At 64.3% G+C, this 13,070-nt stretch overlaps 1 protein-coding gene across 4 annotated transcripts; it reads left to right on the top strand.

Moving 5' to 3' along the window:
- Positions 1-8,728, top strand: CHRNB2 (cholinergic receptor nicotinic beta 2 subunit). Of its 4 annotated transcripts, XM_047839601.1 has the most exons (7): positions 1-1,505; positions 2,310-2,449; positions 2,648-2,793; positions 2,973-3,017; positions 3,455-3,564; positions 4,341-5,220; positions 8,275-8,728. In XM_047839601.1, exons 3-7 carry the CDS (start codon positions 2,764-2,766, stop codon positions 8,443-8,445), a joined length of 1,236 nt encoding a protein of 411 aa, XP_047695557.1. In that variant the 5' UTR covers positions 1-1,505; positions 2,310-2,449; positions 2,648-2,763; the 3' UTR covers positions 8,446-8,728. The 4 variants fall into 4 exon arrangements, with proteins under 4 accessions (XP_047695557.1, XP_047695556.1, XP_047695554.1 ...); XM_047839600.1 differs by lacking the exon at positions 2,310-2,449; XM_047839598.1 differs by having other exon boundaries at positions 2,310-2,793.
- Positions 8,729-13,070: the final 4,342 nt, after the last annotated feature.

The raw sequence follows: 13,070 nt of genomic DNA, 5'->3' as shown, positions 1-13,070 counted from the left end.
TCGGCACAGAGCCCGATGCAGGGCTCGAACTCACGAGCTGTGATATCATGACCTGAGCTGGAGTCGGACGCTTAACCTACTGAGCCACCCAGGCGCCCCTTAGCGGAACTTTTAAAAAGGGATTTCCCCTACACACTGGAAGGTGTTGGTCCTGCACTAGCCCTTTTCCTATTTGTCAAGCCCTCATGAGAAGCGGGGCGCTGTGCTGGTTCGTGATTCAGCAGCGGAGGACCGCCACTGCCTTAGACGGATTCATTCATTGGATGGACATCCTCTGCAAACATAGAGCAGGGCGCTGGGCTTAGTCCTCGGTCAAATACTCCTTCCTTGAGGAACTGACATTCTGTCAAGTGTTCAAATAAACAGAAGGTGGTTGATAAAAGGGCCAAGGGAACTCCCTGTTTAAAAGGCCCTGAAGTGTGAAGGATGGGGTGGGGGTGGGGTGGAGAATGTTCACGGTCTTCAAGAGCGCACCTGTAGTTGGAGTGGGGGGCTGTATATAGTGGGCTGGATGAGGCTGAAGAAGTAGGCAGAGACGGAGTAAGACGGAGGCTGCATGTGTGGTAAGGCTGCTTTAGCCAGGAAAGTTTTAGTCGTAAGTGACAAAAATCCACCTAAGGAAAAAGGGAAGCCTTTATTGGCTCGGAAACTAAACGTTCCGGGCTCTTCCTACCAAAGATGTCACTGAGTTGTGAACCCTCTCTGTCTCACGGTTGCTCTCCTCCGGCTGGCCTGTGTGATGTGGTCCTCGGATCCCCTTTGTGACACAGAGGCCGAAGACTGGACTGGAGGGGAATGGGCAGGGCTAACTGATAAGGGCCGCTCTTGAAAGTTGCCTTCTCTTCGGGCCAGGTCTAGGCGTCCCCACCTGAGGCCCCCTGGGGGAGGGCAGGAGGTTGGCCTCTGAGGGAGCTTATGGAGGCGGAGAACGGGACAGGTGTGTGTGTGTGTGTGGGGGGGGGGGTGTCTGTTTCCACACTCGCTTTTTTAAAACGGCAAGCCCAGAGTCCCCTGTCTCTTTGAGGACCTGAAATGCCTTTGCTCGGCGGCATCCTCGTCCTTCCAGAGAGGCAGGACCGTTTGGATTGGTGAGAGCGAACAAGGAGGGCGGCAACGCCAAGAGCTCCTCCCGAATCCCGCCCCCTCGTTCCGGCGCTGGGTGCCCGGGTGCTGAGCGGCTCCAGAGCTGCTGGGGGCAGAGGGCCGCCCGCTTCCGCCCCGCGCACACGCGGCCTGGGCAGAAGCACGTCCCACCTGGGGACCCCCTTTCTTTCTGGGCTCCGGCGCTTCCGCCTCCGGGGCGGAGACTCCTCCCCTCTCCGTCCCAGTCGCCTTCCCCGGGAGAGCGGCCCGAACAGCCTCCGCCCGCCGACCCCCTCCCGCAGCCCGGCCGCCCCGGCCCGCGCGGCTTCAGCACCGCGGACAGCGCCCCGCCCGCGGCATGGCCCTGCGCTCTGGCCCCGCCGCGCTGCTGCTCGGCTGCGGCCTCCTCGGGCTGCGCGCAGGTGAGGACCGCCTCGGGCTCCCGGGCTCCGGGGTGGGAGGGGGACCCCCCAGAGCTGGGGCCGTCCGCGGGGGGGGGGGGGGGGGGCGCCTGGGGGACTGAATGGGAGGAGGATGTCCCCAAAGGAGTAAGCGATGCAAGGAAGCGAAAGAGATGCGGGCCACGGTGGTGGGGAGGGCGTGGGCCCAGAGAGGAAGGAGGGAGGGGGTCTCCCCGCGATTTCTGGGGTGTCAGGAGGGCACACGCTGCCGTTGAGGTGCCACCTGACTTCTCGTGAAACGTTTTCACAAGTACTCTAGCTGGATCGGCACCCTCCCTTAGCTCTCCAGCGTTTCCCGTACCCCACGTCGGGCTCCTGAGTCTGGCCACTCCGCAGGGGCAAGGCAGGAAGGGGCGAGAAGTGACTTCTCAACTCTCTTGTGGGGTTGGACAGAAGACTTGGGAGGGAAGTCGCTGGACCTGGCTGAGGGCTAGGAAGGAGCTCGAGGGGGTGGGGCACATGGGTGCAGAGTTGCAAGAGAGTATGTGGAGGGGCAGGAGGGGCAGGTGGGCTCCCGTGCGTGTGGAATTTGGGACTGAACACATGGTCCGACTACAGCACAGGCAGCCCAGCCCAGCTATCCTCTCCAACCCAGCAGTGCCTTTGAAGGTGGGGGTGGGGTGGGGTCACAGCCAAAGTCACATGGGGAGGCACATAATGTTACTTGTACACACAGATGGGCACTGACTGAGGAGAAAGGTCGTGTGGTGTGATATAAATAGCCGTCCCCTTTCATCACCATCCCAAACTCTCCTCGAACTGCAGGGATCTTTCAGGAGAAGCCATGAAAACATGAAATCTCCAGTCTTTTGAGACCACTGTCTGAGACCTTGCAGGAAGAGCAGGTCTCCACAATCCTTGCGGAATGGGTTCCTAGTCTGGAGACATCTGTGTGGGGCTCCCTGGTCAGTGATCTCAGAGAACGGCTTCCCCATGAGGGGCCCCCACGGGCTGACCTAGGCATTTTGGTGTATCCTTAGGGATGGAGCAGCGGGACGCTGCTGTTTCAGCCTGGCTGGCCCACTTGGCTAGGGAGAGCGGGATGCTAGGTGGGCCCCCCTTGCCCACTTCCTTCCTTCCTGCCCCCCCACTCCCCTGCCCAGGCGTCTGGGGTACTGACACGGAGGAGCGGCTAGTGGAGCACCTCCTAGATCCTTCCCGGTACAACAAGCTCATTCGCCCAGCCACCAATGGCTCTGAGCTGGTGACCGTTCAGCTCATGGTGTCGCTGGCCCAGCTCATTAGTGTGGTGAGTACGGGTCCCAAACTCTCCGCCCAGCCACTGAAATCTGAAGAGCCAAGATTGTGCTCATGTTTGTGCTTATTCCTCTGGAGCTCCCAAGGCTTGGGGAGGTATGGGAAGGACGTGGGTGCTTGTAGTGAGCCTGCCTGCTGGGGGCCCTTCTCAGCAACTTCTCTTCTCTGCAGCATGAGCGGGAACAGATCATGACCACCAATGTCTGGCTGACCCAGGTTAGTGCTCTTCCTGCCCGGCCCACATCCCCGGTCTCCTCTTTCCTCCCACCCGCTCCCCCCCACCACTTTTTTTTGTATGTGCTTTTTCCTCTTTTAATCTCCTCAAGAAAGGCGGAACGGTATAGACTTTGGATTCCTAAATAACTGATCTGAATCTTGGTTCTTCCACTCACCAGCTCTGTGACTTTGAACATGTTAAGATCTGCGAGATCCATTTTATTTGTAAAATGTAGATTCTAATATCTTGGCTTAGATGTGCAGATTAAACGAGGACGTATTTTATGAGCCACATTGGCTGGGCAGAGGAGTCCCTGTCAGGAGGGAGTGGCTTTTAAAAGCCTCCTCAAGCCAGATGCCCCATCCTCCCAGTCTCTGTCCTTGACCTTGAGCCCCACCAAGGTCAAGGCCGGCAATGCTCTCTCCCCCTTTCCCAGGAATGGGAAGATTATCGCCTCACCTGGAAGCCTGAGGAGTTCGACAACATGAAGAAGGTTCGGCTCCCTTCCAAGCACATCTGGCTGCCGGATGTGGTCCTATACAACAAGTAGGTGGCCTGGGAGCAACGGGAAGGCGGGTGGAGATGACCAGAGTGCTCTGGGAGGGAAGGGGTCTTGGGGAAAGTGCATCAGCTCATGCTGGGAAGAGAGGGGACCTCTCACTGGCACAGACACAGTCACTACGCAGACAGGCCCAGACCACGGCGGGGTGGTGTGAAGTACCCCGACCACCCCGAGGTGATTTGGGCCGTGGCCAGTCCCCTCCCAGCCAAATAGGAGCCCCTGGCGTTTGGAGCCGCAGCGGGATACGAACAAGGGCTGGCAGCTGCAGCGCCTTCGCTGATCCCGGAATACGCTTCCCTGGAGCACCGTTCAGGATCAAAGAGCCTGGCGGTCGGTCCCAGTTTCTCCCCGGGTTCTGTCCCCTTTCCTGCGACAACCCCGCTGACCTTCAAGGTCCCACATCACTAGCGGGTCCCTGCCCCGCTCTCACCTGCCTCTGTCCCCCTCATTGCCTGGGGCTCCTTACTCTCCACCCTCGTGTGGAGCACCCGGTTTGCGCGATGCGCGATAAGTAGCAGACAGCCCCCCTCATCCACCCGCTTCTGCCTCTGAAAGGCCTCACAGGCCTCCCGACCACCAACTCACCCCTTCCCCTTCTTGCTCACTCCCTGCCGCACCTCTGTACGCTCCTGGCCCCTCCTGGCCCGTTACCCTCACACCTGGGTTGCCCACCCCGAGTCTCCCTCGCACTCGGCGCTGGGCTGACGGGTAGGGGGCGGGCACGCTGGAGCCGGGGCTCACTGTGCGCGTCCTCTGGCAGCGCCGACGGCATGTACGAGGTGTCCTTCTATTCCAACGCCGTGGTCTCCTACGACGGCAGCATCTTCTGGCTGCCGCCCGCCATCTACAAGAGCGCCTGCAAGATCGAGGTGAAGCACTTCCCCTTCGACCAGCAGAACTGCACCATGAAGTTCCGCTCGTGGACCTACGACCGCACGGAGATCGACTTGGTGCTCAAGAGTGACGTGGCCAGCCTGGACGACTTCACGCCCAGTGGCGAGTGGGACATCGTGGCGCTGCCGGGCCGGCGCAACGAGAACCCGGACGACTCCACGTACGTGGACATCACGTACGACTTCATCATCCGGCGCAAGCCCCTCTTCTACACCATCAACCTCATCATCCCCTGCGTGCTCATCACCTCGCTGGCCATCCTCGTCTTCTACCTGCCGTCCGACTGCGGCGAGAAAATGACGCTGTGCATCTCCGTGCTGCTGGCGCTCACCGTCTTCCTGCTGCTCATCTCCAAGATCGTGCCGCCCACCTCGCTGGACGTGCCGCTGGTGGGCAAGTACCTCATGTTCACCATGGTGCTGGTCACCTTCTCCATCGTCACCAGCGTGTGCGTGCTCAACGTGCACCACCGCTCGCCCACCACGCACACCATGGCGCCCTGGGTCAAGGTCGTGTTCCTGGAGAAGCTGCCCGCGCTGCTCTTCATGCAGCAGCCGCGCCACCGCTGCGCCCGCCAGCGCCTGCGCCTGCGGCGGCGCCAGCGCGAGCGCGAGGCGGGCGCCCTCCTCTTCCGAGAAGCCCCCGGGGAGCCGGCGGGCCCGGCGCAAGGCTGCGGGCTCCGCGCGGCGGTGGACGGCGTGCGCTTCATCGCGGACCACGTGCGCAGCGAGGACGACGACCAGAGCGTGAGTGGCGCCGCCGCGCGAGGCTGCCGGGAGTGCGGGGGGCGTGGCCTTCTCCGTGGGCTTCCGGGAGGCGGTGCCGAGGCTGCCGGGAGTGCGGGGGGCGTGGCCTTCTCCGTGGGCTTCCGGGAGGCGGACCAGGCCGGGGTGGGGGTGGGGGTGGGGGTGGGGGTGGGGGGCGCGCACGACCCCGGACGCGTTGGGGGCCTTTACGGCCTGGCGGCCGGCCGGTGGCCCCCGCTCGCCCAAGCCCCAGTTGGTGATGTGACCGTCGTAGCTCTGGGCACAAAGGGCACGAGTCGCCCGTGCGCCCCACGGCGCGGTGGGGGGGGGGGGGCGCGGCAGAACTGAGGACGGCCGGGGCGGGGGTGGGGGGAGGAGAGAAGAGGTTCCGTGGGAGGACAGTCCCAAGTCCCGGACCCCTATGTGCGCCTTTGGGCCCCGGGGTGGCCGGACCCGGAGAAATCGTTTTGGAGGAGGGGCCGGTGGAGGCGAGGGCTTCTCGGAGCACCCTGCGCTTTGCGCACACCCGGCTCTTTGCTCCGTGAGCCGCGAGACCGCGCAGGGGGAGAGTTCTGCGGGCGCCTTCCCCCCGCCCGCTTTGGGCGGTCAGGCTTCCGGTACCCGGGCCGCGTCCAGGCTGTGGCTCCGCAGTGGTTGCCATGGTGACGGGCCAGGTTTCCGCCGGGATGCAGCCGTTCCGGTTTGGGGGGGGGGTGAAGAGGGGCGCCTCCAGCACTACCGTGAGGGGCTGGGCCGGGGAGGGGGGGTGGTGCGGCTTCAGAGCCTGGCGTTTCTGTGCCCCGTTCTGGGAGCCGGGGCTTGGCCAGGGAGCGGGGTGCGTTCCTGATGGGCGCAGGGAGGGCCCGGGCCCGGGGACCTGCGGCGGGAGCCTCAGCTGCCGAGGCCACGTGGGAGATGCAGGCGGGGCGTGCGGGGCGCAGCCACCCGTCCCCCCGCCCTTGCCGCAGTCCGTTCTGTGCCGCGCGCGCACTGCGCTGGGTGCCCGGGGCGCAGTGGCCTACTTGGACGCCTCAGACTCTCCTCGTCCAAGCCCCAGTGCTCCGTCTATACCGGACCTCCAGCCTTCCCACCTTTCAGTAAATGGCATCCCGTCCACCCGGTGGTTCAGACCAGAAACTGCAGTGCCCCTTGACCCCTCTCTTTCTCTCTTAAACCTCCCTCCCCTCCCCCGCCCCCCTCTCCCCCCTGCATCCAAACCGGCACACATCCTGTCCCGCGAGCACAGACTCCAAAATCCTTCTCGGGGTCTGTACTCTATTGCCCTGGCTGGAGGCCTGGCCCAGGGCAGGATCTCCTAGGTGTCTCCCTAAGTCAGCTGCTCCATCCAGATACACAATATCTCCTTATGTGGTACCTTGTCTCCCTGGCTCGGATCCTTGGGTCATCTGGCTGACTAGCCTAAGCAAGCCAAGCTCTGTGCTACCTCAGGACCTTTGCACACCTCTCTCTGCCTGGAATGCCCTTTCTTTTTACTGGGACGTCTGTAGCTCATGCTGCTTTTGCTCTCAGGGTCGTGAATCCAAGCTCCAGGTTGGGTGTGGAGCCTACTTAATAAGAAAGTCTTTTAAAAAGTCTATTACTATTATTAATCTTTGTTCTCCTGTTTGAGAGTAAGTTGCAGACACTGTGACCCTTTATCCCAAGTACTTCAGGGTGTCTGTCCTGAGACCAGGGATACCGTCTCGCACAACCAGGTTCAGTGATCAAATTCCGGACATTTAGAATTAATATAATATCTTCATCTGATATGAAGCCCATATTAAAAATTTCCCAATTTTCTCAGTAATGGTCTCTGTAGCACTTTCCCACCCCAGGCCAGGAGCTCAAGTTGCATTTCGTTGTCCTGTTTCTTTTTCTTCGATCTGCAGCAGTTTCTCAGCTTTGTTTTTCATGGCATCAACATTCGGGAGGATACGGGCGGAAGGTCCCGGCTTGGGTTTGTCTGATTGTTTCTTTCTTCGCTGCGTTCCTGCCACAGCCACGTCCTTCCCACTTGTCACGTGACCTTAAATGTCATTTCCTCAAAGAGGCCGTCCCAGATCACACCTGAGCTTGTGTGTCTGTCCTTCGTTTCCCATGAGGGCCGGCCGGTGCGTGGCCATCCCGTCCCGCCGGTCTGCTCCCTCAGCCACAGCCTGTGTTTGTCTCGATCTCAGTCATACCCCAGGGCTTGGTGCCAGGTGCACAGTAGGCACAGGTGTGACAGGTGAGCCAGTGCTCAAGCTGCCTCCTTCCCAGGCCCCCGGGGGAGCGGGTGCAAAGGCCCCGACGCAGACCGGGTGGAGCGGCTCTGAGGGGAGCCCGGCCCTTCACGCAGGCCCCGTGGCAGCGGTCGGGCCCAGGGGTTATTCTCTTTCTGACCGATTTGGTCCCAGCTGGGGACCAGTCCTCACCCTCGGGCCCGCGTGCCGGAGGTGGTGCTGCGGGATGGGGCTCCCCCGGCGGCCGCGAAGAGCGAGGCCCGCAGAGGCAGCATTCGCTGGCACTCTGTTGCAGACGCTGGGGTTACACGACGGAACAGATAGGGTCCTTGCGGTTTAGGACCTCCCCGCTGGCTGGGGTGGGGGTGGGGGCAGACATGCAAATCCAAGTGGGGACACAGTGCAGGAAAAATACCGTGGAGGAGATGTGCACACGGCGTCCAGGGGGACGGCGTTCACTCTGAGCAGGAGTAACAGGGAAGAGCACTTCGTACAAGAGGCAACGTCCGATTTGGGCTTTAAAGGATGTGTAGGAGTTCGCCAGGCAGAGAAGGGAAGACCAGGATTCTAGACAGAAAGGAGGCTCGAGGCACAGAGCCTTGAGAGCACGACTTGGGCTTTGGTGAGTGTGGCTTGCGAGGCGGCGGGCGACGGTGCCCTCTGGGTGTCACCGGCACCCTTGGGAGCGTGGACGGGCCTCTAGAGGCTTCTGAGCAGGGCAGCTTTGGAAAAGTCCGTCTGGGGTCATGGAGGGAGAGGGGTGTGTGTGTGTGCAGTGAGACTGCTCATGCCTGTTCCCTCTCGCCCCGCGGCCCCCTGCCCCTCCGTCCAGGTGAGCGAGGACTGGAAGTACGTCGCCATGGTCATCGACCGTCTCTTCCTGTGGATCTTTGTCTTCGTCTGTGTTTCCGGCACCATCGGCATGTTCCTGCAGCCTCTCTTCCAGAACTTCTCCGCTGCCGCCTTCCTGCACGCGGACCGCTCGGCGCCCAGCTCCAAGTGACGCCCTCCCCGGCCCGTGCTCCTTCGGCCCCTTCGCCCGTGCCCTCTGTTGCCGGTAGTTGGGGCGGAGGGGGGACAAGTGAGCTGGGGGCGGGGAGGGGGGGAGGCTGCCGCGGATCCATTCTTTCCCGCCCCCCGGGCCCCTCCCCAGCACCTGTGGCGGCACACGGCGGCCGGCCTGTCCCCTTGCACCGGCCAGGCAGGCTGGTGGGGCACGAAGGCTGACGAGGGAGAATGGGGATGTGGGCCCTCCACGCCGAGGGAGGAGTGGCAGGGGAGGGGCCGGCTCGGGGCAGGGTGGCAGGGTGGGGCCGACTCCGGCGACCTGATGGAGGGAGGGGCCGGGGGCGGGCCTGAGTGTGGCCCGATGGGTGGACAGCACCTGGGCTGGGGCGTCTGCCCGGAGGGGGGGGCTCACCTGTCGCTGTGGTCGGATTCCTGGGGGGGGGGCCTCCAGCCCAGCCCCACAGCCCTCCGCTCCTAAGGGGCCCCGGAGCCCCAGCTCCCTCTGCACCCCTTCCTTGCTCAGGCCAGGGTGTGGGGGGCAAGGCTGGGTATCGGGGGAGCCTCTGAGTTCTGAGGGTGCGCAGTGCGAGCTCGCCGGCTGCTTCTGGCCCCCTGAACTGACCGGGCGTTTGGAGTCAGGAAACCAAAGCTGTCGGCTTTAAGCTGACCCAGCCTCTGTGCCCTCCACAGAGGGCGCCGGGCAGGAAGCGGTGGCGCCGCCCCAGCCCTCCCCCGCCGGCCAGACCCGAGCTGGGGTGAGGCGCGCCGCGTTGCCGCCTCCGGCTCCTCACGGGGCACGGTCTTTGCCTCTGTCCCTGGGCTCCTGGAGGCCGTGTCCGCTCCCTGCTCCCAGCGACCAGCTGGGGACCCCCTGGCCTCTCAGCCCAGTCAGCAGGCCTCCGATGGGCCTCCTGCCCCCATCCCTGCCACGTGAGTGGCTCCGATTTGCGGTCCCAGCCCGTCCTCAGTGCCACGGAGGGGTTGGTCCACCCGGTGTAGCCAAAGGGCCGGCCGGCACGCCGTGCTGTCCTCTGCAGCCCAGCCGGCCTCCCGCTTCGGCAGGCACAGCAGAGACGGGGGCAGTGCCAACGGGTGGGGGCGCACACGGCACAGGCCACGGGGCCAGACGGGCTCAGTGTGGATTCTAGTCCTGGCCCACCACCTGCTCGCTCAGCCACGGGAACGAGTCTGTTCGCCCTGCTGGGCCTCGGAACCCTCATCTCCACCTTGGGGGCGGGACTGCCTCTTGGTGGGGGGGGGGGGTGAGGGCCAGAGGAGGAGGGGAGGGTCTCCAAGAAGCCCAGTCCGTCCCTGGCACGAAGCAGAGGCTTCGCGAACGTGCAGTCGGGGGGCAGGCAGAGCTGGGGCGCTGGGCTCACCTGACTGTCCTGAAAGCCTCCCTCGCAGACCCTCCCTTACCCCGTGTCTCTTCCTTGAGCAAAGCAAGTCCCCTGAAGCAGGGCGGGCACTGGGGAGCTGGGGACTGGAGAACATTCCGGGGCACGCTCGGTGGGTCTGACGGCCGTGCCTCTCTCTGGAGTGCTTTCCGCAAAGCGTCGTCCTGTTCCTGGGCTGTGCTCCAGCCCCGACCCTGGCCTCCCTCCCGGGTCAGCTCCTCCCAACACGGGTGTGAGCTCGTAGCCCCTGGGCCGATCTAGGCTTGTCCTGGCCGCGGATGTCCGGCCAGTAGTTGGGCCAGGTGGGCCTCGGCATGCGTCCCCGCCTGCCAGAATGGGCTCATCTCTCCCGAGGGGGGTGTCTTGGCCCCGTGCCCCCCCCCCCCCCCCCGTTCTAGAGCAGCAAGTTGAAACTTGCTTGCATTATGCCTGGACCCACGGCAAACTCAGAGTCCTGGGAAAGTCCAGGAACCAGAACACCAACTGGAAAGAACCCTCCCCCTGGAGGGTGGGGTGCCCGCCGGAGGCCTTCCCTCCTGGCTCTCCCCGCCCCTCGTCAAGGCCTGGGCCACGCGGAGGGCCCTGTCAGCTGCCGCTGCGCCTGGCCTTGCGTTGAGTGGCTGTTGTCCAAGTAAGTCACCAAAAACGCTAGAGGGGTCTGAGTTGGCAGCTTGCCCAGCGTTTCGTGGGCATCTGACACATGCGGAAACCAAGGCCCGGAGACCGAAAGCGCTTTGCCGTGACCTTGCTCATTCTCGTCTGTGAAACAGGGAGGCCTGGAGCGCGGAAAGACAGACGGCTGCGTACGACGGGGTCACCGGGCTGGGCCCTTGGGGCGGTGCCATTTTCCCCATGCCTGGGCGCCGCCCTTCGGGGCCCCTGCCGCTGGGGGAAGGGGAGGGCAGCAGGGTCTGAGCCCTCGGTGCTGGGAACTGGGGACAGGCACAGCCCCTCCTCTTCCCTTGTGCCGTCAGGGGCGGGGCCCCGGGGCCGGCTCTGGAGAACCAGGCGCCCAGTCCCGGATCGGAAGAGGGCGGTGCCGACGCTGGACCGAAGCCCCAGCCAGATGGGCTTGGGAGGGGCGCCGAGGCAGTGACTGGCCCGTCTCTCCCGGGGACGGCGGGGCCACAGGCCGTGTGCCAACCACACTGTCCGACTCTGCTTTTGACGGCTAGCGCTGCGGCAGGAGGCGAGCAGTCTATCGGCGGCCGCCTGATGGGCCTTCTCCGCGGACGAGGGCTGTGCAGGGAGGGCAGAGGCAGGACCTGGGGGCTCGACTCCTGCCTCCTCCAGCCCCAGGCCCTTGTTCCTGGACGGCCTGCAAGCAGGGGGCTCCCGCCGACACAGAAGCCGCCTCAGAGAGGCGGAGGGACGGTGGGAGGCGGCTGGGGGAAGGCTAGGGCGTCGGTGAACCCAGTCCCTGGCCGGAGCGGACTCCGGCTCTCAGCCGGCTGCTCCCCCGTGTGCGGGCTGCCGTCACCTGCCCATCACCTGCCCGGGCCGGAGCCTGAAGCGGCACCTTCGGTGTGTGGCCCAGTGGCCCGGCCGGCTGTCACGCGGCTCCTAAGGGACTGTCGGCCTAGGTGTGGCTACGACTCCCGCCCACCCACCCCCCCTGCACCCCCTGCCCCCGCACTGGCCTTGGTCTCCCTCGTCTGTGCTCATGGAGTATTTGCACCGGTCCTAGCCAACTCCGGGCCAGACGCGCTAGGAACTTCACATTCTCGTAAAGAAAGAGGTTTCCAAAGCTGTCTTGTCTGTCTCGTATTTGGGGGCTGGGGTTGGCAAATTCAGGGACCCGGGACCTGCTGGAGAAACGACTCGTGAGGCGTGACAGATGGTTCGAGACTGGAGAGCAGCCGTAACTGCAGTACTGCTCTGTGCCCTACGCGGACACCCATCGGACGGAAAGGAAGAGGCCAAGCGGCTGGGCCCCGAGTCACAGAGCCCAGAACTAGCTCCTGGGGGGGGGGGAGGGCCCCTTTCAAAGAAGGGGCCGGAGGCAGGCTGGCCGGGTCTCACAGGTCTCCTCACAGCTGCGGCCTGCGTGAACCCCCTTTGCCGTGGGCCCAACCCAGAAGTGGCGTTAAACTGTGAGCCTCCGGCACCTGAAACGAGCCGAGGACACCCGTGGGTCCCCGTGGGCGGCCCTGCTTCCCAGCCCACTTGGAGTGGGGGGTGGGGGCCATCTCGTTCCCTCTGCACACATGCCCGGCACCTGCACTAGGTGTGAAGGACACCCTGCCCTCCGCGTGGGACCAGGAGCCGCCTGACAGGCTCCTGGTCGGTTCCGGGTGGGGCAGATGTTCCCCTTCGAGGTCTTTGGAAACCCGTCCAGCTGACTCAGCTCGGGGTCTCACGGACCACGAGTGACAGCCATGCAGAACTGTGGTCCCTAATGTGCTCCTGGACACGTCACCGGCCCTCCCGGCCTCAACTGTCCCATCTGCATAGTGGACGGGGAAGGAGGCTTGGCTGGGACTCCGCCTCCCCGTCAGGCACTTGGGCTGGATCTGGTAGAGACTGTGGACTAAATTACCACGTGGACGGGGGTGAGTCCTCTTGGAAACTCAAGTGGAAGGAACAGTCCGGTGCCTCCCACACGTAAAGCAGGGGAAGCCACAGCGGGTCTCCTGGAACTTTGCTCCAAGTATGCGCTTCCCTGCGGGCCCTGGGGGCCAGGCCGAGCAGCAGCTGGGGGCGGGTGCCCTGTGGGGGCGGGGCGGTCATCTCCAAAGGTGTCCCTGCTCTGGGCCGGGGGGCATCCCGTCCGTTGGTGGGCTTGTGAGGAAGGGCGTGTGGGGGCGGGCCCCAGCCCCGAACCCCAGGACCACAGCTCCGTCTGTCCCCAGTCCCCCCACCCCCAAGACCACAGGCCCCTCTGTCCCCGGTCCCTCCGACTCTCCCCCCCCCAGGACCACACCTCCGTCTGTCCCCAGTCCCCCCACCCCCAAGACCACAGGCCCCTCTGTCCCCAGTCCCTCCCCCCCCCCCAAGACCACAGGCCCCTCTGTCCCCAGTCCCTCCGACTCTCCCCCCCGCCAGGACCACAGCTCCGTCTGTCCCCAGTCCCCCCACCCCCAAGACCACAGGCCCCTCTGTCCCCAGTCCCTCCCCCTCCCCCCCCCAAGACCACAGCCCCTCTGTCCCCAGTCCCTCCCCAGGACCACAGCTCCTTCCGTCCCCAGGTCCCCCCACCAGGAAGCCACGGCCGCACGCTTTC

The sequence above is a fragment of the Prionailurus viverrinus genome, chromosome F1 (genome assembly GCF_022837055.1).
Source record: "Prionailurus viverrinus isolate Anna chromosome F1, UM_Priviv_1.0, whole genome shotgun sequence".
NCBI lineage: Eukaryota > Metazoa > Chordata > Mammalia > Carnivora > Felidae > Prionailurus > Prionailurus viverrinus.
This window is presented reverse-complemented; position numbering and strand designations above follow the sequence as displayed.